Genomic DNA, 23,847 nt, shown 5'->3' on the forward strand with positions numbered 1-23,847 from the left:
GCGCTCGTTGGCTGCAAAATGCACATCTGCAGTCGCCTTTCATGGAACTGACAGAGCGAAGCATTGGCGGCATAATTTATCTGCCGTTAGACCGGGATTCGAACACCGGTCTCTCGTGCGAAAAACCTAAGATTCCACCACTGAGCCACAGGGGAGGAACACAAAGGCTTTCAGATGCACGAGCATATAAGAGAGCATCAACATGTTTTCTTCGGCATTTGCTTGCAGGCGTGCTTGTTTTATAACAGGCTCGTTTGCTGCAATATTGATATTTCCAGTCGCCTGATCAGGAACTGAGAAATGTGAGAAATTGAGGTCAGTCCATCCTCGGCGGGACTAAAAACACTCCTTTCTCCTTTCGCCGGTGAGTGACGCATGAATGGGGCGGCAGGGTAGCTTTCTTGTAACGTAAAGAAAAACTAACCCCGACCGTCCGTTTCCAGCCTCCCTTGTGAACGGCGCAGTTTGCGCGGCTCGAACAGAGGGAGAACAGGTATCGTCCCCCATGCAGGCAAGGCAAGCAGGCGAACCGGCAAGCTTTGCGGGTTAGGGGGGGCGGAGGAGCAGTCTCGGAGAAGGATCCTAAGAGTCCTAAGAGTCAACATAGGCAGTAACTAGCTCGCAGTGAGGGCAGTCGCCATCCGCGAGCGCGAGAGCTGCGTGATCCTCAGGAAAGGGGCGTCTTGAAAAAGACACCCGGCTCTTTTAGTGCAATGAGAGTGTGTGTCGCGGCGGCGAGCACACACACATACACAAAACACAGTAGCATTGAAAGGATATAACGCCGGATAGCGCAGCAGGAAGGCGACTGAAGGCGGCGCGGCCAGCGGCTTCAGAGTGTCGACTCGTCCCGCTGAAAGGCTTTTTCAGACGGCGCGGCTTCTCTCCAGCTCCAGCTGTGTGCTTCGCTTGAAGGATGAAAAATCAGATATTAGCTGCCTGCGAGCTGTATTTATAGGCCTAGACCACGCCCGTTTCGGCGGGATGTGACGCAGCGGGCCCATTGGGTCTGACGTCACCCCAGGCCTCGCTCGATAGGCTGCTGCAGTTGCCGCAGAGCAGCCAATAGGCGCGCGAGCTGTCTCGCCTATGTCTGGCTTCAATATCTCGCGGAAAAAGGATTTTCCCCTAGCGTAAGATATCTTACGCAGTACGAGAGACCTCTCGTAAGAGAACCCACGCATCCCCCCCGGCAAAACACACCCTGTATATATATATATATATATATATACGCATATATATATATATACGCATATATATATATATATATATATATATATATATATATATATATATATATATATATATATATATATATATATATATATATATATATATATATATGTTATACTACAGGGCCGTTGAATGCTTGAATCTGAGTGGTTGACGAACGTTCTAAGGTGTGCATTATTTTCAGGGAAAGGCACGGCTAAAGTAGTTCCAGGCAGGTCTTGACCACATTACAGTTCCATATAGGATACAATTCATAACAAGAAAAAAACATTTAGCCCCATGCGCTTGATCTGCAATTTGCAATGTCTAGCTTCACAATCAATGGAAACATGCAGTTTAATTTTAATAAATAAAGTATATAGTCCTATATAATCAATAGAAAATTAAACTGAATATAGGCTAAATAAATGGATAGTCCTGCAGCACGGATTTTTATTGCAGATAATTTAACAAATAAATAATTATTGATAGGCCTACTTGTTAAAAGGGCTTTGTGTTTCATTTATTTGGCTAGTCTACTGTCATCTGTCAATAATAGAAAAAAAAGAATGAACGAATAATGTCTCATTATTTGCAACATCTCTCTCTAATAACTGCATTAATAACTGCATAAAGCCGGGGACACACTTTAAGGCCGGTTATGAATGTAATTTGATACTTATGACTGATCATGCCCAAACGCGTGTTCAGCGCGTTCAGTCTGTGTTCAAAGTCGGTGTTTAAAATCTGCTGCAGTCGATGAAAACAGTCAGAGAATGTGTCAGCTAGTCGTGTGTCCCCAGCATTAGTCTGCTATCAGTGGCTCAAACCTCCGTTACTAACTCTAAAATGACGTTTTGGAATTAGCAACGGAGGCATGGGATTAGATGCATAAGAAATTAGTCCTACATACAAGAGCGTTTTAATGACAAAAACTTTACAAACGTCTTGAAATACATAATCTGAACACTGTTTCGAGGTGTGGTAACTGTAGTATAAGCGGAATAATTGACTTCAGGCCGTTGAATTATTAGAAAAATAATGCACACCCGAGGTGTAACGGCCACTCCGCTTCGTGACCGCATTACCACCTCGGGTGTGCATTATTTTTCTAATAATTCAACGGCCTGTCGTCAATTATTCCTTATATGTATATAAGGAAACAAGAAGTCATAGCTGGACAATTTCATGTTCCTAGTCACCCTGGTGTGCTTAAAAATGTAAATATTAATGGGAATATACTTCAGAGATATTTTTCTCATAAAAAATTCTAGGGGTGCCAACAATTATGGCCAGCGTGTTTTGGAGAAAAATATTTATTTCATAATGTGATTTACCCCCCACTTTCAGTTCTTTTACTTCAATGAAAGGTTAGATTTTTGCGAATTTTTTGAAGGAAAGATCAAAAGGATAAACAATGCAGATTTATTTTTTACAGCCATTTTTTATCATATTTATCAGGGGTGCCATCAGTTTTGACCACCACTGTGTATATATATAAAGAATTAAACAAATTAAGTTTTTCAGGTGCAACTTTTTTTATTATTTATGTAGATAATAAGCAAGTGAATCCATTGAAAGTGAATGCAAGTGAATCCATTGCAAGTAAATGCAAGTGAATCCATTGCAAGTGAATCCAAATGAATCCATTTTCCAAACTGTGTTTTTGTCTTTTCCTGAATCACTACGGTACACCTATAATAAGTGTTTATATTCAGACTATTTTAGACTGGTACGAGTCGTACCACTGCAGAGTTGTCCAGTACCTGCTCGTCATAGACATAAACAGAGACATAAACATTGTAGCTCTAGCTTTGAAATAAACATTGTAGCTCTAGCTACAATGTTCTTCCTTAAGACTCATGGAGTTAGACTCATCATTAACCACTAGAGCGCCAAAAGTTATGGACTGCAGCTTTAGCATGTAATTAAAATTAGTACAAAAATGTAATAATCAAATGTAAAAATAAAATACTGCATAGTCTTCCCTGTATGAATTCAGTTTAAATGTATTATTATTAAAGCTAAAAAAGTTATTCAATAGCAGTGATTCACATTATTGACACAGAGCAGCAGGCAGGTATATTAGGCTGCTGACACTTTAAGATAAAACGCTTGGATCATTATACTGCTACACATCTGGTTTACACCCAACAGTTTACATTCACTTGAGACATAACCGGCTGTGTTTACATGAATATTCTACATGATGGACATTTTGACATGATTACGTTTGTAATGACAATTCAAGCACAATAAGACATGAAAGAGAACGGTGTTTGGTGTTTTATGCCCCCAACGGCGCCTTCCAGGCAGCGAGGGGATGGGTAGGTTTAAGGTTGAGGGTAGGGTTAGCTGCCTCTAAGGAGCCATTGGGGGCTTAAAACACCATCGAGCAAAGAGAACTGAATTCACGATTGTATGCTGAGAGACGCGGCTTTCTGTGCATGCTCTTATGCTGTGTGTCAGTCAGCGCGTGCACCGCATTGAGTTCTATTTCACTGCTTATTGTGCTTAATAACACATTTCAAAATCGAGCACATCCCAAATTCGCGATTGCCTAATGAGAGAGGCAGCATTCTGTGCTCGCACTTTGGTAGTGTGCCAGTATGCACGAATACCACACAGAGTTCCTTAGTTTTCATAATATATTACGCTTATATATCGCGCTTCATGTATTTCATCACTCTGAACTGTCAATAGTGCTATATATTTATAAACCGCGATATACATGATATAGCAATACCTCTAACAATAGACATTTTATGTCGTGGTAACAATATATATATATATATATATATCGCCATACCGCCCAGCCCTAGGGTGGGATTTGCTTTTAGCTTTGTTTTTCCTTGTGTATGGATGGACCCTTTCAAAAGCAAATGTTGATGGTCACATCAAGTTTGAGAGCTTTGCGGCATCATTACGTGCCACATGTATTTGTTGTCTCCAATCTCAGTGAAAAAAAAGAGATTAAAGTATGTGCAGTGGCTGATCTTAGGGTCAATTTTTCTGTCATCCATCATGAAAGCCCTGCAGCCACCCCCACCACAGGATCTCTACAAGCCATCTCTGATAACGAATAGCAAGGCTGCTTATTGATCTGTGTCAAAAAGAAACTCCCGCTACCTGCTTTCATATTGCTGGCAGGGTGGGGGAAAGAATAAAGGAATCTTAGATTTACAAATGTCTACACAGGGGAAAATGTGGGGTCAAAAGCAATATGCCTTTGCATCTTTCATTCCACATTCAAAGGCTTCTTTATGTCAAAAGCTGGACATTGTATTATTATAAGTATCGGCATATTGGCTCCACATGTTTGTATTCAGAGTTCAGCATTGTTGTGAGCAGCAAATAGAGTGTACGCTGAAGTAATTTGTTTGCATATTAAGTTATGAATCTCAATGAGAAGATTGGCTTTGTGGCCTTTTCGTCTTGATCCTTCGAAGAGATTCGCTTTTCTTGTGAGGCAGATAAATTCTGTCAAATGATTCAAAAGGATAAATTTGTCGCATTCAGGCTCATTAAAATGCTAAAAGTGTTGGTGAAACTACTTCGAAAGTTTGCTACAAGCTAATTATATTGCAAAGAAATTAATATCTAATATACTGTACTACTACTAAAAAGCTATTTAATGGAGCAGTATCTTTTAAAAAAATAACTATTTTAATATTGAAACCAGTATAATATTGTATAATCAGAGACATTTTTTTTTGTTCATTCATTCATGCATTTATTTTTATTCATTTTTATTATGTATTATGTATTTATTTTGTATGATGCATTTTTTATTTAATTATTAAAAATAATTATCAATGAAACTAGAAAACAACGATTTACATTTACTCTTGTATTTAAATAAGCATAAATGTGAATTAAGCTGTTTTCTATTTCTATTCAATTTATTTGTGGTATTTAGTTCGCCAGTGGTTTACTGTTTTAATGTGGTTATTAATTTATATAACTGAGATCTAGCTAAGTTAAAATGGCATGGTTATGGTGGGGGTTAGACTTGCAATCTAGAAATTGCAATCTACAAGCAGTAGCACAAATAAATACTATAGAATAAAGATACAAATAAGTTCCCTTTCAGTCGGTCACATTCAGCATTACGTTGGAACTGACCGACGAATTGGGGAATCGTTTTGAGAGACCAATCTACTTTGAGTATAACTAAACGAGCCAATGAACAATGATCCCTTCGCCTAGTCCCCGATCTAGTTCCTCTTCTGTTGGCCACCCTTAGGGGCTACTAAGGGCTACTCCTCGGGTCCTTCATTCCTTGTAGCACCTTTGGGGCTCAGTTGGATGACCAGATGTCAATCACTGCATCGAAGAGCTTGAGTCCTCCAGGGATGAAGGTCTGGCTATGTTGCCCCCTTCAGGGACGGTAGAGTTGCCCGGATCAGACCCAGATTAGACGGCTATGCTTTCCCGGGCCGCCACGAGCGACGGGCTCGAGTGGAGACCTCCACCAAGACCTCAACCTGCATCGAGACCTTGCCCTGCATGCCATGACGCTCCTGTAGGTCTACCTGGCCAAAGCACTTAAAGGCCCACTGAAGTGCCTTGGAACGCGCAGCTTTGTATGATGTGTTGACGTAATTTCCACTGAAACAGGAACCTAAGGCGGGACATATTGAATGGGTTCTCCCCCTTTTCAAATAGCCAATAGAGTTTAGTTTAACTCACAGACTGCATGTCGTACTTGACAGCACCATGGAAGCGAATCCGAGCGCTGATGATATGTTGGATTCAGTAGCAGCTGTGTGAATAAATTCCAGCCATTTGATTCTTAACCAATGTACAGTTGGAAAACTGAATAAAACTCGGGCAAACCAAACACACATCTCCAACCAGTGGCGTCATTTTGTTTTAAAAAAGTAGGTGGGACAGGTGTGTTGGGTGGAGTGGAGGAGGTTGCTATATAATGCTAAATCAAATATATGTACAATATTTGTACAATAACAATTTTCGAAAAAAACAACAACAAACATTACGATCAATTTCAATAGTATGTTGGGTTTAATTTGTTATTTAACCCTATGCCTTGATACTCTCATCCTCCTTTTCTATCGCCACGTTGAATTTAAGGACGCTTACTTTCATGTCTCGTTTCTCCCCCGACCGTTCCTACATTTACGTTCGTGGGACAGACATATAAGTCCAAAGTCCTACACTTTAGGGATTCCCTGCCATCTCGCATCTTCACGAAGGTTGCAGAGGTAGCAATTGTTCCCCTGAGAGAGCATGGCGTTCACATCCTCAACTATCTTGACAACTGGCTCATACTGGCCCTGTCACGAGAGCAGTTGTGTGAACACAGGGACCTGGTGCTCAGTCACCTCAGTCAGTTGGGACTTCGGGTCAACTGGGAAAAGAACAAACTCTCCCCTGAGCAGAGGATCTCATTTCTCTGAATGGAAACTGTCCTCTGTAAAATGCACTGTGCACAAGCAACCTTTCGGGTTGTACTAGGAACAAAATATATGAATAAATCTTACCTCTGATTCGTAGTTTCATCCGTTTTCAGAAAGCCAAACAAAGCAATTTTGCTTTTGCACACACAGCGTCTCCGCGACATGACGACAGCACTACAATTCACTGAAGCCTTGTCTTCTTTCTTTGCATATGCCTTCGGCCGGACAGTATTCTAATATTTCACTTTGTGACATAGGCGTTTGAGGAAATAATATCTGGACTTCAATTGACCTTTCGCCGAGCCCCGCCCCCCTTAGTTACTGTTGCTACGTCCGACAAACAAATGGTCAAACACGACCAGCGCGACAGATTGCCATGACGGAAAGAGGTATACCCGTGCGTGTCAGTGACCATTTTTGGAGCAATACCTCCGCGATATCCTCCAGATTGAGGCAAAAAGGTTTACAGTATGCAGTGGAGGGATATATTATAATATAAAAATACGCAATGAAGGAGACACGACTACTATCTACGTCTCTATCGAGGCTAATGCTTAACGTTACCGGTGTTCATACACATCATTTGTGATTATGACAAAGAACAAGGAAACAAGTGTTTAAAAGCATTGTAAGACACTTACTGTTGTGTTTTTGTGTGAAAGAAAAAACTGTCTCTGAAAATAAAAGTATATTCTTATACTTAAAGGGTTACTTCAGGATTTAGCATTAAGCTTTGTATTAGTAGAAAACCTGTAGTATTTTCGAATTACCGTGCTTTCCACCCTCATATCCCCCTGAGACAAGAGATTTATGTATTTTTTGTCTGGAAAAAATCCTCCGATGACGCAAAAATCGTCTTTTTGCGTCATCGGAGGATTTTCTGGCCAGAGGCTAAAGACTACAGCCAGTAGATAGCGTTGTTCCGCATGTTTTCAGCCCGCCCATACAGGGAGGGATCTCACTCACAGAATGTACACAGTGTCAGCCGTCTTTCTTTGGAAGCTAAGCTAGCAGGCTCTTGTTCTGTGGAGAAAGCTGAATAGTAGGAGAAAGCTGAGTAAGTAGGGAAAACCATCCTCCTTTTCCCGGACTTGTCCGGCGGGCGAGATCGTTCAAAATGTCCGGGATTCAGCATTTGCGTTCTGCGGTCGCCATTCATTGTTTAACGTTACATGCAGCTCACCTTTTGTTTCAATCTAACTGAATTCATTCCGATTGGTGAATCTGAATGCAGTGTTTACATGAACGCTAAACAAGTGATCGGTTGATGTGCGTTTTACCCTTGCTAAGAAAATTCCCGCTCCTCCGTGAGAGATGCGAGACCCGGCGCGTCTCAGTAACACCGGCCTCGCGTCGTTCTCCCGCGGCCGTCAGCCTCGTTCTGCTCGCCACAGTAAACATAATGAATGGCAACTGTAGAACGCAAAAGCCGAATCCCGGACATTTTGGGCGATCTCTAGAGATCCCTGGCAAACTCATCACGTAGGCTAAGCCTTGTTGTTTTCAACTAGTGCGCACTCTTACCGGTAGGCGTGGCCTCCTAAGGCAGCGAAGCAAGTGCATTCTGGGAGTTGTTGTCTTTCATCCACATGAGCCAAAAATACATTTTCTGGCTTTTCTCAGTCTAGAAAGCTCCAAATTCAAAAATTTCTTCACATTTCTTCTACTTAAATGACCTATTTTAAATACACATTCATCTTCCCAGAGGTGAAGTATCCCTTTAAGAATATAAAAGAAAGAAAAAAAATAAAAATAATTTCTTATGTGTGTTTTTTCGCATAACACGACTAACATTTTAAATGCTGCAAAACACATGGGAGTTATATTGCCGATGCTGTAGTTTATTTGATCAGTCACAGTATATCATTAATTTGACTTTTCAACTACAATTAGGCAGGTGAACTGAAAGCTTTTACAATAGCTATAACTTAGGCCTATATCATTGACAAAAGTATGTGGTGCATTTTATTCCAAAAATGATTTTCTTTCTCAAATTCATGCTTCAAGTTGACAAAGCACAATAAACGAAATCACACAATAACTGTTTAACCAGACATAGCCTTAATTTGCATCTAAATAACTTTCATTGATTGTCTTTCATAATGCACTTACCATAATATTTATTAGGGGGACAACAGATCACAAAAATCGCGGTTGAGACCATAATATTTATTAGTGGGGCAACGGATCATAAAACTCACGGTTCAGACAATATTATGTTTTTTGAGTTACAGATAGGATCGTTTTTCAGATCAGAAAAACAAAACAAAAAAACCTTTAAGTAGCCATCGATACCACAGCCAGCAGACGTATTTATGCTTCGTAATGTTCGACACATTTAACTGGGATTGGGGCCGTCCACACTGTTTTATCCATTGTAGGCACCGCTCACGTTGTGTTTTCGGCTTTGGGAATGGAAAGAGCATAACTCCTCCAGACAATCTCTCGGGGTATGTAGTGTCCGATTTACAAACGCCATGGGCGCACGCTTCACCATCTTGCTAATTTTTGTCGGACCTGCTCACATAGTAACGGTTGCTATGATGTGTGATTGGACAATGGCCGTTTTGGGGGAGGGGCCGGCGAAAGGTCAATTAAGGCGTTTTAGGCAGGACTGTTCTCTGTTAGATAGACTAAATATTTTTTGTGTGAGACTATGAGCTTTGTAACTTTGCAGATCGTATACATGCGCAAACATACATTACAGACTAAATGAAATGGAAAACTTTAAAATGCATTATATGACACAGACAAAAGCAGGTTTATTAGGTTGCCTTCATTTTTACACTTGTTTTCTTTCTCAACTATCTACGTTCATCTAAGACATGCTTTAGATGTGACTGTAAGTGCACAGAAAACCGTCTCTCAGAGAGTGTGCAAGTACAGAATAGTTTAACATCGCTTTAATGTTTAAATTGGGAAGATTTAAAAAGACGTTCAAATGATAAACTTTTGTGATATTGGAACACTGGCCCAATTGGGCAAGTGACAGTTCTGTCAACTGTCCCGAAACGCAAGCAAAAGTCGCAACGTGCACCTCACTTGTAGTGCAGAAGTGATGTGCTGATGTGAAGCCATTTGTGCATCATAGGACAAAGAGAGAGAAAACACGGTACCACTCAATCACTTGCACTGTTTTCAAATTACTGATTTGATCTGAATTTGTGTGGATTCATTTACTCATCTAGCCTACATGATATAGTGCATAAATGTTTGCGACACGAATCTTCTGCATTATAAGCCTGGATCCTGCGGAATGAGTAAAACTATTCAAAATACCGACAATCCCATACTGCAATCCAGGCCCTGTAAATATATTATTTTGTAAAGTAATAAATAGATGTTGGTATTTTTGCCTATTTTCACGCCTCATTCATCTGGATTTGATTTGGACCCTGGTGCATTTTCTCCATTCAAAAATGGCAAAAATGAACAGCAATGAATTGTCATCAACACCAACAAGTGTCATGTACTGAGTTTTTACAGTCAGCATGTTGAGTGTCATTTGAGTTTCCCATTAGAGTTACAGCAAGAATCTGACCGTGTGAGGGCCGTTTCTACCATCATTTCAAACACATATTCACACGCTTCTCCCATTTAATTTCCCCCCTAATCATCGCTGTCTTGTGTTTCTAGACTCAGGCTCTCAAGACGCCCCTGAAAGCTTATTGAGTATTTCAGCTGCTATCTGTAGCATGACCTCTTTCAACAGCTTCACTCCACTGAAGGTTTCATTTTGTCAGCTAAGAGCTCTCTCATTTAGATTTAGTGAAACTGCATTATGCTAAATGGGCAGTCAGGACATGCCAAAACATGCAGGACTCCTTTGAACTCTGCAGTCGCTCACGGAGAGGAGAAAAGAAAATGAAGAGCCTGCAAAGGAAATATGCTCTCATTGCAAGATCATTTTAATTGCTTGTTATTATGCTTTTGCATTGTTCCACTTCATATTCATATTACAGATAATAACAACGGGTCTGCCACACTGCAGTTAACAACTCATAAGATGGGATAATTCAATTCTATTTGGGCGGAATTCAGAATATTATGATTAAACAATAGGAATTTTATTAGTCCAATAGAAAAAAATAATGTTTAAGTAATTATTCAAATTTATTCTCTGATAAAGAAAAAGGGGGGGGGGGGGGGGGGACTATTTTTTTTTCCCCAAAATGTATATATACTGATGGCTGTTTTGTTGTGTATATATATTAACCAATTTTGCCCTCGTTTTGCTGCTTGAATTCAACAATTCTAGTATTGATTTGAAGGCATTCTCAGTTCAGTTCTGAATCTCACACAGCCCTGCTCTGTTCTGGATAAAGCCAGACATCAGAGAACAGAGATGTTGACTTTGAGACTTGTGTATTTCTTCCTGTCATTCATAGATATAGCGGTGTCCCTCACCGGTCTGAAGAGCATTGACCCTTTTAAAAGCCATATGTCCTTGCTGTTGAAAATCATCTGCAGCCGCACGCACACAGAATTCATCTCAAAGTAAAGCCGCTCCAGTCTGAAGCTTTTTCAAGGCTGCTTCTTCGAGGCCAAAGGCACAAACTAAAGGCCAAAAGTTCCTCCTTTGAACCATCAACAAGAGAAAGATGTTCCTTCTTTAAAAAAAATTGCCTCTGTTCCCATAAGCGGGAGGCCACCGAAGATTCCCGTCTCCGAGGATGTTTTTAAAGATGCCGCAAGCCGTAAGGAATAGCAAACTTACTTCACAAAGCCACGGTCCTGACAAATGATGGATCATCGGTTCCTGGTGCTGTGGGAGCGAATGCTTCTGCTGGGTGAGGAAGAGCCTTCTGTGTTGACAGCTGAGATAGGAATAGCAAATAAGAGCATGACAGTGTGGATGCTGTATTTGGCTTTGTGAGAGGCGGAGAGCGATGCTGCCCAACGCCTGGCGGATTAGGATCGTGGAGGACAGCCATCCGCTCAAATGGAGACGGCTTATTTGACTGCGGGAAGTGATCCTATGCGCACACCACCGGATGGAGGGTGAGCAGAAGCATGCTGTCATAGTTTGACAGGCCCTCGTACAGTTACGAACACTTGCCATTTAAAGAGACCTCGCTCGGAAGATACGACTACGTAACGTTTTCACGTGACACAGATTATAAAGTCCCATTTTCAACCTTTCCCTACAATTTGCTGGCTGTGTTCTGCAATGCAACATCCACTTTTCACAATCCAGTCAGTTTTCAAAGGATAAAAATCAAGCACTGCACTGTTATTTATTTATTTATTAGTTAGACCAGACTACTGTTCAAAAGTTTAGTGTTGATAAGCTTTTTTATGTTTTTGAAGTCTCTTTTGCTCATCAAGACTGCATTTATTTGATCAAAAATACAGTAAAAACTGTAATATTGTGAAATATTATTAAAATTTTAAAATAACTGTTTTCTATTTGAATACATTGTAAAATGTAATTTATTCCTGTGATCAAAGCTGAATTTTCAGCATCATTACTCCAGTCTTCAGTGTCACATGATCCTTCAAGAAATCATTCTAATATGTTGATTTGCTGCTCAAGAAACATTTATGATTATTATCAATGTTGAAAACAGCTGTACTGCTTTTTTTTTTTTTTTTCCATTTTTTCAATGATTCTTTGATGAACATAAAGTTCAAAAGAACAGAATGTATTTGAAATATAAATCTTTTGTACCATTATAAATGTCTTTACTGTCATTTTTGATCAATTTAATGCATCCTTGCTGAATAAAAGTGTTAATTTCTTTCCCCCCAAAAAAAGTTTAATGACCCTAAACTTTTGACCAGTAGTACAGATTTCATTGAAAATGTATGTCTGTGTTTTAGTTTGTGGGCAATTAGTGAGCAAGCCGTTACTGTATATGTTCAGCTGCTTTACGTGAATATTGTGTGTTTCATCTTGTCAATTTCTGCAAGCACCTGAAATTATCAGCTTTTTCTTTCTTTTTTTATTCTGGTAGTGTATTCTGAAATTCTGACCTTGAAAATGAGATGTGCATGCAGCGTTTCCTTGCGGATACTCTTCGTGCACAAACCAATACAGAAATGGAAGTATTTTAGTAAGTTAGCTAAAATGAACCTAGAAATGTAATATTTGCCATTTGGCTTCCCCTGCAGGTGCAGGGAAAGCTCTTTTAAAGCGCATGCAGGATGGCTGCAAATGAGCACATGTGAACTCCACAGCCATTTCTATTATAATTCCACTTGCTCTCCTGGTGTGGTTTGAAAACTTCTGCAGGTCACTTTCAGTAAATGAACCACCTACTTCCTGGGAAGTTATAAAGTGTCGCTCTTGCCTGGGGACAGAACGAAAAGCTGTTTCCGGACTTATTCGTACATAGTCATTACATGAGTGCTGTGTTGTCCGCATTTAAATTGCAAAGAGGTGTGTGTTACACTGCAGGTTTTTGATGTCACACACTTGGGAAATTATAATTGGTAATGCCAGTTTTATTTATTCCACAGGTAATGTTTTGACAACAGCTCTAGACTGATACTCTTTCACACACAGCTATGATGACTCTATTATAGCCACTGGCTGTTCGCCCTTGGTGAAGTGGGTAAAATTTTGGGGTTAACGTAAGGGATTATGTGCAGTCAGCTTGTCACAAACTAAACTCTGGTTTGACGTGACACCCTGAAGCCGACTGCTGCATGGGTGTATTTTGGGGGATGATTTTGCCAGTGCTATTAGGAAGCAAATGATGTGCTTGAATTTTCTGCTGTCTTCATAGTGCTCATTAAATAAGCTTTTCAGTATCACAAACCATATTAGGTGCATACGTGACAAATCTCCCATTTTGTGCGTCATTGCAGATAATACAAACATTTTATTAAAAAAAAATGGGTGGATTTATTTAAAAAAAAACATCCGTCCGTCCGTCCGTCCATCCATCCATCCATCGTAAATACAAAACACTTTCTTAAATGACAGTTTTCTCTTATCACTCTAACTAGTCATGAGACTCAACAGTGCTGTCCAAATGTAAGGAGAAAATAGACTTGACATTCTTCAGCTCCATGATGCTATATTTATTCAGTGTTCTCACGTGGAATATTCCAGATGCAACTTTTGACAAGTTTTAGTGAATGCAGGTGAATTTCATTACTGTTAGTTCTCCTGTCAGTGATACGAACATGCATCTCTATTCTGAGAAGACTAGAGGCATTGAAATGATTTGTTTTCAGGGCTAGCCTGCATAGCATCTACCATCTGAATTCCACAGAAAGAGCTGGAATGCCTTTATTCATAAAAGTCCTTGCATGCTTATTTGTTTTCCTCATTATAATTGCAATTTAATAGGGCATTGAATAAATGCTAGTTAAAGAAAAGGTCAAATTAAAACCAGATATGTGAAAATGCAGCTGTAACAGACAAAAACTGTATCTTTGTACTGTCACAGACATGTGAAGTTTGTTACTGACTTGTACAGTATGTGCTCTTATGCCTGCCCTGTTTAGAGTTTAAAGTGATTCATACTTTTGCTCATTTTGTTTGCTGAACTTTGGATGAAATTTAAAACATTTAAGCAACGGCATGAGGAATGTGGATAATTCAGTCTTGCTCTGTTGAAGAAATCTCTAAATACATTTTTTACATGTTAAAGAAACATTTTTTTTCTGGCTTGGCAATGAAAAACACATTGACAAACTCAACGCCCACACTTGACGCTAAGGAGGCATATTTTTATGTTTTCTTCTTTTTATTTACAGTTTTGAAAAGCACATGAAATAAAAAGTGGCATAAAATTAAGAAGACATTTAGGACTTTTTTTTCAGCCAATTTTTGCAAACTTGGAAGAGCAAATTCTGACAGTGGCATAATAAGATCCATCCTTTAAAGACTCAAAAGATGAATATGAATTAAAGACTCAAAAAAAAAAAGTGTCTAGTTCCTGGCACATACAAATAGTGGTCAAAACAGTCTTTATATCTTTATATATGTATATATAAGCGACAGTTCTGCGTGTCCATTTCCATTCAACTTTAGTACCTATTTTCAGCGAAGTGATTAGTCCCCCTCTATCCCTCAAAACTTCTTACCTTCCCTTTGATTTACAGTCAATGCAAGGCAGATAAGAATTAATTAGTAAAATGTTCTCTATATAGATCTCACTTTCTTGCACCCAGTCAAATTGCTGGGGGCCGACCTTGGATTTTCCTGCATTATTGATGGCTCTAATCTAGAACAGCGGCGTAATTAAAAGAGCGAATGGAATGGAATATTAACAAAGCAAAATGATGTACCAGTGTCTGGCAAATGGGCTGTAATTGGAAACGTAGACATAGTAATTAAAGGCTGGTCTGTTTACCCAAGACGTTCTTCTCGTTGAAACAGGTATCTGGGCACCCATTGGCAGACACGCAGACTCAGGGCCAGGTCCTGGCTAATAGCGTCCTGTGGGGACAAACACCCATTAACCAGTCCACGCCCTGGGACACGGACGAGCCGCCTGCAAAACAGATGAGGGAGAAAGATATTGCAGGTAAAAAGCTGAAAGGAGAGGCACCAGCTCTACAATAACACTTGTTCATTGTCTTTTCATGCATAGATGGATTGATTGCTCAAAGTGGCTTCAAAGGGGTGAGTGATATGGCAAAAATGTCATATCATGATTTTTTTTTCAGGCAAGATCACCATCCACGATCTTATTAATTTTTTTTTTTTTTTTTTTTTTTTTTTTTTTGCTGGTTAGTTTTTCAGAGTCAGAATGAGCTTTATTCACCAAGTGTGCGCTATGTAGCATATGGACAGGACTCATGATTACTTGTCATTATACATTTTAAGGAAGCTTTTAACCCTTAAACTCATAATTGTAAATTAAAGCATGGCGCCGTGAGTCTGGACTGAATTGATCTCTTTTGACACGTTTGTTACCAAGTGATGCTTAACAGAGAACATCTCAGAACTCAAGGAGATGGTTTCAAAGAGATTCTTATCTGCTCACATCCCTCTCTCTCCAAGCCAGAGACCCAGGTGGCCAGGAGATCTCACACACACACTCTCACACACACACACACACACACACACACACACACACACGCAAACATCCCTTTGCCTTTAATTCCGAATATTAAAGCATGCATGTTTGATTAGTTTTGTTTTATTCTATAGTGTGATTCTCTAGTGTGTAGTTTTGAATTCTAAGTGTGTATTTTAAGAATGATCCACCACATTGTCCTGTGACCCTACCCCCTTGCTAGACCATAAATCTTTATGACCCCAAACGGAATGTTCAGGGAACACAACTTTCACTTAAATTATTGTAGAGAAAGAGACATAAAAACCCTGTTAATCATATATATTATATATGTATAACCACTGGATAAATGTGTGAACATGCATCTAATTTTCCCACCTCCTGATTTCTCCTTTTTATGTGGTTGTCTTTTGTATTCCTGTAAACCTTCAGACTTTGCATATTATGGTTAACCAGATTATATGTGTGGCAGGTTTAGATTCTAAAAGTCCAATCTTCACTACCCATTTGTGAATACCACATTTTGGTAACTTTCTGAGCAATTATGTTATTTGGCCTGTTAGCCGAACCTTTTTTAAGTTTATTTTTACAGAATAAGAATCTATCTCGATGTGTACCTTCGAAACATATCTGATTCGGTATCCATGTAAAGCTCTCCTTGTACTGAAACCAAATATATGCATCAGGCTCTGGTAAAATGTATTATACTATTTTTACCCTCGTTTAGAGTATAATTGATCAAATAATAACGCTGCCATAAAACATGCAAATTATGAGAACTAAGACAAAGAAAGTTTTTCCCGCTCGGAATGTCACGTTCCAATTGGCCTGAGCCTGACTCGACAGGAGGAGTGTTTGTTGAATTCTAGAAAAAGCGGACACACTCGGTGTTCGCTCTCTAGTTCTCTCTTGTTCCTTAGTCCTGTCATCCTTGTACTCGTCTCGTCTTCTCTCCGTTTTGTTTTACTTTCACTTTGTTTTGTTTTAGTCGTAACTCCGACTTCTTGTTTTAGTAGTCTCGTGTTCATTCAGGTCTAACTACGAGTGAAACGAACTTTAAACTAAATTCTCTGGCAACTCTTACAAGTCGAATCTCCCGCAACGACGCGCGCTCAAGAAGAACCCAATAAGAACGCGTCAGCTTCGACGGACACGCACCTTGAAGGGCAAAGACGCACGCCGTCCTGTTTCGACCACAAGGTTTTCAATGCAAGTATTTTATGGTGCGTTCAAGTCATCTTGTATAGATCGTATTTACGAGTTGAACGCACTTGAACGCCACCACAATGTCGTAAATACCAGTGGGGAGCTCGGGATTTTCTCTAAGCTCCGATCTTTACGAGTTGGGGGCGTGTCAGTGATTAACATGGCGGAATACACAATACGTAAAGGTATTTAGCTGTGATATTGTCAGGCTTTTCTATTAACAGCTCAGTTAGCTATTCGCCAACACAGAATATGATAGTATTATAATTAGTGGTGGGCCGTTATCGGCGTTAACGCGCTGCGTTAACGCGAGACTCTTATCGCGCGATAAAAAAATATCGCCGTTAATCTATTCCCCAAGTTGGGTTGGGAGATGGCTCTACACAAGCTATGATGACGCAATCTACCCGCGGCCGCGAGGTAAACCCGGCTGCAACGCATATTCGTCGTCATCTTAAGTAAACACGGCTGAAAGTGAAAGCTGCAACATCCATTATTTGGACTTGGTTCGGATTTAAGCCGTCCGACAAACACAACGGACGAACAACGGTTCGGTAAATTAACACACGACTAATCCGTTCACCTCAAATTCAAAACGAAACATGATATCACTGAATAGGCAGCGTGCGCGTATTATTCTCATTCCAATATATCTTAGTGGTGTAACGTTAACACATAATCTCTGTCTACGCCCGATTTTAAGAATCGTTGTTGTGTTTCTTTTTAACTGAAAAGACATCAGTTAGACAATATTATAACTTTAAATTTGGGGTTTCATAAGCTCAAAGCTATAATAAACATTAGACCTACTTAAGTCTCTGCAGCTAGTGTACTTAAATTTTATTTATCTGCAAAATTATGTTGTATACTTACAGTTTTGCACAATATATGTTCTCAAAACTACATACACCCTTTAAAAAAAATACATTTAGCAGTTGTTTAGCAGGGTCTGTGTAACCTGTTCTGAAATGGTTTTATTATAATATATATCGTTATCGCAAGAGGCTGCAATGTATATCACAATATGGATTTTAGGCCATATCGCCCATCCCTAATTGATAGCCTATAGTAGTTGATAATAACATAGGCCTATGTTGCCTACGGACGGTAACAGTACAGTAGTAACCTTTACAGTCTATGAGTAGAACAGCTTTCTCAAGCAGTTTGTGATGCATTGTGGAAACAGGAGATGAGCCCCTGGTCTAATGCGCCACCTGGCTTGAGAAACCCGTTCTCAAAGACTTACTTTTATAGTCATTATTTGGGTAGCACACATATTCTGAATGCCTTCGGCAGAATTCAAATGAGCCATTTTAATCTAGATTAATCTAGATTAATTTCAAAATTAATCTAGATTAATCTAGATTAAAAAAATTAATCTATGCCCACCTCTAATTATAATATAACAATGCAACATGTAACGATGTGTTGGCAGTGGCTTCATAAATTAATTAAAAACATAAAAATACAAAGTACACCTGATGCACATTTCTTTTTTCTTCATTTTCTAGAACAAGAGTTTAAGAACCTTACTTTATTTTTGTGTAATTAATTAAGAGAAAGTACTCTGCCATTTTGCTAGCCTGGTAATACCAGACTCTGCTACTTCACTTTGCTTCGTAGAGAGAGTCTAGAATAGCATAATAGAGAAGTGTTTTCTCTCTCGCGGGGGGGCGCTTGTCTGAAGTTTAAAATCATTGGTTACCCGTAAGCCAATCACATAACGTTTGGTTATGGCGTGTGTTATGCGCATGCTCAGCCGCATCTAACTTCCACTGTAAACACATGTATGATGCAAAAACTAAACCATCGAGCGAAATACCGGAGTGAACATGGCTGTGAACGACTTTTGCAGATTATGTGAAGTAAATCTACGCAAGTACGCATCCACCACGGTACAATCAGCGTCTACGTCACGGCTCTCAGCCCGCCCTCTGTTCGCTGATTGGCCCGGCTGTTTTCAGGCCGGTGGAAAACGTCTCCGGTTACTTTCGTAACCTCGGTTCCCTGAAAGGCAAGGAACGAGACATTACGGATGTCGTATATGGGAACTCCTCTCATCCTTCACTTCCGCTGAAATCTTATAGGCTAACGCCAGCAGAGCTGGCCAATTGACGCAAATATGCAAATACTGAAACCCTGTTGCAGTTATAATGCAAGTGCAGCGTCAATTCCCTTTAGAATCGAACAAACGCTAAATCAATAGCGAACACGGCGGCGAGCGTAATGTCTCGTTCCTTGCCTTTCAGGGAACCGAGGTTACGAAAGTAACCGGAGACGTTCCCTATCAAGGCTACGGAACTCGACATTACGGATGTCGTATATGGGAACTGTATAGAATCCCGCCGTGGCAGCAAACCACTGAAACAGACCCAATACAAACCTCGCCCCCAGAATGTAAGCGCCTGATAGGCCGAGATTGACCAATAGTGAACCTCTAACCTCCGATAGGTCCAAAGGGACCAATCACAAGCTCACAAATACTACCGGAATTTGCATATCCCGAGCAGTATAAACGGGGGAAGGTTGCACTGTAGACCAACAGGGCAACAACAGCAGAGAAAGCCAATGCATAGCGGTGACAATAGTACAACACACAATAGCACACAGAACAACTCATGAGCAAAGCGCAGAGCAGCTCTCTAATGCTGTGTAAGCGATCAACTCACCGAAAGCACTCGAGACGCTACAGAGGGCAAATCCAACTTGTAAAATCTGGCAAACGTGTTCTGAGAAGACCAGCCAGCCGCAAGACATAAATCCTGAATAGACATACCCTTAGTCCAAGCCCACGAGGAGGCAATCGCCCTAGTCGAATGAGCCTTGATGTTCAGGGGACATTCCTGTCCCAGACAATCATAAGCCAAAACAATAGCGTCCACAATCCAGTGAGCAAGCCTCTGTTTTGAGACCCCCCGTCCCTTGTTGCATCCACCAAAGCACACAAACAGCTGGTCCGATTTTCGAAACGCGGCCGAGCGAGAAATGTATTCTCGGAGCGCTCTGACTGGGCAAATAGCACTCTGAGCATCCGAACCCTGAGAGGTTGATGGCTCAGCGGACAGGGCAGGCAGAGAAACGATCTGCGCTCTGAATGGGGTATTGAGCGACTTAGGAACATAACCCGGCCTCGGTCTGAGAGTAACATTACAGTTTCCCGGTCCAAAGCGAATACAATCTTCACTTACAGAGAAAGCCTGTAAATCCCCAACCCGCTTCGCCGAGGCGAGAGCGAGAAGCAGAGCCGTTTTAGCCGATAGCTCCTTAATGGCAATCAAGGCAAGGGGCTCGAAAGGCGGTCGTGACAAAGCTTCCAAGACCAAAGCTAAATCCCAGGGCGGCACAGAAGGCGGCCGTGCAGGGCATAATCTCCTAGCTCCCTTAAGGAACCGTGTCACCGACGCATGTCTACCGATAGACTGTCCGTCAACAGGGGGGTGAAACGCGGCAATAGCAGCCACGTACACCTTCAGAGTGGATGGTAGGCTCCCTTCATCCATCCTATACTGAAGGAAGCGTAGAATATCCGACACAGAACAATCCGCTGGGTCTTTACCGACATCCTGACACCATTTAGAGAACACACCCCACTTCAGAGCATACAGACGCCTGGTGGACGGAGCTCGCGCCTCTGCGATGGTATTCAAAACTCGCGAGTGCAGCGCGTCTCGTCCGCTCAGCGACCCTGCAGCGGCCACACATGGAGGCTCCACAGCCCGGGGCTGGGATGCCAAATCGTTCCGCCCGCCTGAGATAGAAGGTCCTTCCTGAGCGGAATCTCCCATGGCTGCCCTGCCAGTAACTCTACCAAATCCGCGAACCAGGGCTGATTCGGCCAGTTCGGGGCTACCAGAGTCACCGCCGCCTTCTCCTCCCTGATTTTGCACAACACCATGGGCAAAATTTTCACCGGAGGAAAAGCATAGAGACAGACTCTCGGCCATCGTGCAGTCAGCGCGTCCACCTCCCGGGGGGAACGGGACAGCGAGAAGAACATCTGACAGTGCGTGTTCTCGCTCGTCGCAAAGAGGTCGACCCCCGCCCTGCCGTAACGATTCCATATCAGCTGAACCGTCCCGGGGTGAAGCCTCCACTCCCCCTGGGGAATCCCGTTTCTCGAGAGCATATCCGCCCCGCGATTTAGAACACCGGGGATGTGCGCCGCTCTCACCGAGAGGAAAAACCGGTCCGCCCATAGCAGAAGGGATTCCGCCTGCCTGAATAGGGCTTTGGAATATACACCGCCTTGGCGATTTATGTACGAGACCACAGAAGTGTTGTCGGTCCGGATCAACACATGCTGGTGCTCCAGCTGAGACCGGAAAGCTTTTAGAGCTAGAGCGACCGCTTCTAGTTCCAAGCGATTTATGTGCCACTCCATCTGCTTCTCTGACCACCGACCCGAGGCGGGCTTGCCCAAGCAGACCACTCCCCATCTGGTGGATGAAGCGTCCGTCAGGACCTCCACTCGCCGCGTCACTAAGCCCATAGGGACACCTGAGCTGAAGAGATCTGGGTTCCTCCACGGGACCAGGGCGCGGGCGCATCCGCCGGTGACCATGACAGTCTATCGGTAGACATGCGTCGGTGGCACGCTTGTGGCCAGAATACCACGCACTCGGGGGAACGCGCGCTTTCAGCCAGAGTTGAAGCGGTCTCATATGCAGCAGCCCCAGATGACACACCGAAGAAGCCGCTGCCATCCGTCCCAGTAGCCTCTGAAACTCTTTCAGTGGGACGAGCCTGCCCAGTCTGAAGAGACCGAGAGAAGAACTCAGAGCCTCCGCTCGCTCGGGGGAGAGGCGCGCTCTCATTCTCACCGAATCCAAGCACACTCCCAGGAATGTTGTAGTCTGGCTCGGTGTGAGCACGCTTTTTTGGACGTTCACCCTCAAACCGAGCATCTCTAAGTGTCGAAGGAGGGCATTCACATGGCTGATCAGCGTTTCTCTCGACTGAGCGAGAACTAGCCAGTCGTCCAGATAGTTCAAGACGCGCATTCCGCTCAATCTGAGGGGTGAAAGTGCCGCGTCTATGCATTTCGAAAACGTTCGGGGGGCTAGGGCCAGTCCAAACGGAAGTACCGTATATTGGTATGCCGAATCCTCGAACGCAAACCTCACGAATCGTCTGTGACGCTTCACTATCTGAATATGAAAGTAAGCGTCCTTTAAATCCACTGAAGCGAACCAATCCCCGGGGCGAATTTGCGCCAGGATTTGCTTCAGTGTTGTCATCCTGAAGGCGCACTTGTGAAGCGCTCTGTTGACAGGTCTCAGATCCAGAATGGGGCGGAGACCCCCTCCCTTCTTCGGCACAACGAAGTAGCGGCTGTAGAACCCGCTGTCCCGCTCGCTCGGGGGAACTGGTTCTATAGCCTTCTTTTCGAGCAAGCTGCACACTTCCTGCCTCAGCACATGAGCGTTTTGGGGCAAAGTTAATGACTGAATTACGCCGCGGAAGCGGGGTGGTCTGCGTTTGAACTGAAGTGTGTACCCGCGCCGAATTATATTCAACACCCACGGTGAAATGCCCGGAATAGCTTCACACGCTGCCTGAAAACGACTGAGCGTGGGCTGATCTAAACCTGCGGTCATCGCCGCTGCGGTCATGGCCGCTGTGTGAGTGCTGGGGGTGGTTATTGACCGTTACTCTGCGCTGCTCGAAGGCAGGGCGGGTAACACAGTGTGTGGTGCAAGAGGAGAAAAAAGCTCTGTTTGTGAAGTAGTGATTTGCTTTATTTTCGAAACAACATTGTTTAGAACATTTGCATTCACAAAACAAGTGCACGCGTCGCTCACGGAACTCTGAGGGACCAAGTGCACTAGAGCGCGTCGCTTGGACGCGGGGCCGAACTGGCGCTTCCTCCTCCTCTTGCCCGAGCGGTCAGGACGACTGCTTGGGCCTCGCAGGCGACGCGGTGGGCTTTCTGCGCGGGCTCCTCTGCGTCCTCCTGTTACCCGCTCCTTGCCACTGACCGCTGCGGCCTCTACGGGCGTCCTGTCTCGAGCGGGGCGCTGCCTGTCTTCCGGCCGCAGCCTGGGGTTGGCGGCCTGAGGCTGAGGACGAACGGGAGCGTGGCTGAGGCGGCGGCGGTGGCGGCGCCCTTCGAGGAATGACGTGCCTCATAGCCTTGGCCTTTTTCTGCGTCTCTGAGTAACGCTCGGTGACTTTCTCCATAACAGGAACAGGCCTGCCGGGGAAATGGGCGCGTTCAGGAGCGTCTTCCTGTCGGCTTCCTGCACGTCGGACAGGGTGAGCCACAGATGCCTGTGGAGGACCACGAGGAAGCCCATAGAACGGCCGATCGCCTGGGCCGAGCGCTTCGTGGCCAGGAGCGCAAGGTCCGTGGCCGAACGGAGATCCCGGATGGCGTCAGCGTCAATAGAGGCGGCGCCATCCAGAGACTTCAGCTGCTTTGCCTGTAGCACTTGGAGAAGGGCCATGGCATGCAGCGCGCATACCGCCTCCCCCGCGGCACCGAAGGCCTTGTTAGCCTGGTGGGCCGTAAATCTGCAGGCTCAGGACGGCAGGCTGCGGTCCGAGCCCAGGGCGGGAGCCGACGGGCAGAGGTGAGCGGCGACGGTCTCCTCGACGGGGGGGATGCTGAGGTAGCCGTGGTCCCCCGCCTCGTCCACGGGGGCAAACATGGCCTGGGTGGAAGTGAGGGTGCGCGCCGATTGCGGGGCCGCCCACGACTTAACCACGTGCTCGTGCACGTCGGGAAAAAACGGTGTTCCTCTTTTCGAAGCGGCCTGACGGCGGCTCGACTGGAGGAACCACGAATCCAGTTTGCTCTTTGATGGTTCCTCAGGAGCTTTCCAATCGAGGTCGAGCTCCTCGACGGCCTTCGAGAGGATACGAAAGAGCTCGTCCTGCAGGTCCGCCGGGGCGTCTAGCCCCGCGGCCGCCAGCGGCGCGGCCTGCTCCGCACCCCAGTCGATTTCGGAGGCTGACAGCGACATGGAGTCGTCCTCCTCACTCGCCCCGAAGGAAACGAAGTCAGAGACGTCGCGCGGGGGTTGAAAGGT

General features: G+C 43.4%; 1 protein-coding gene across 2 annotated transcripts in view; it reads left to right on the forward strand.

Moving 5' to 3' along the window:
* The window catches only part of LOC307148223 (kelch-like protein 29), a 264,387-nt gene that overhangs the window by 78,913 nt on the left and 161,627 nt on the right, over positions 1 to 23,847 (forward strand). For both annotated transcript variants that reach the window (XM_079853579.1, XM_079853580.1), the window contains one exon: positions 14,968 to 15,115. In XM_079853579.1, coding sequence (XP_079709705.1) covers positions 14,968 to 15,115 — 148 coding nt within the window. The remainder of the gene's footprint in view (positions 1 to 14,967; positions 15,116 to 23,847) is intronic.

Source organism: Squalius cephalus, assembly GCF_949319135.1.
Source record: "Squalius cephalus genome assembly, chromosome: 20".
In the NCBI taxonomy this organism is placed as follows: domain Eukaryota; kingdom Metazoa; phylum Chordata; class Actinopteri; order Cypriniformes; family Leuciscidae; genus Squalius; species Squalius cephalus.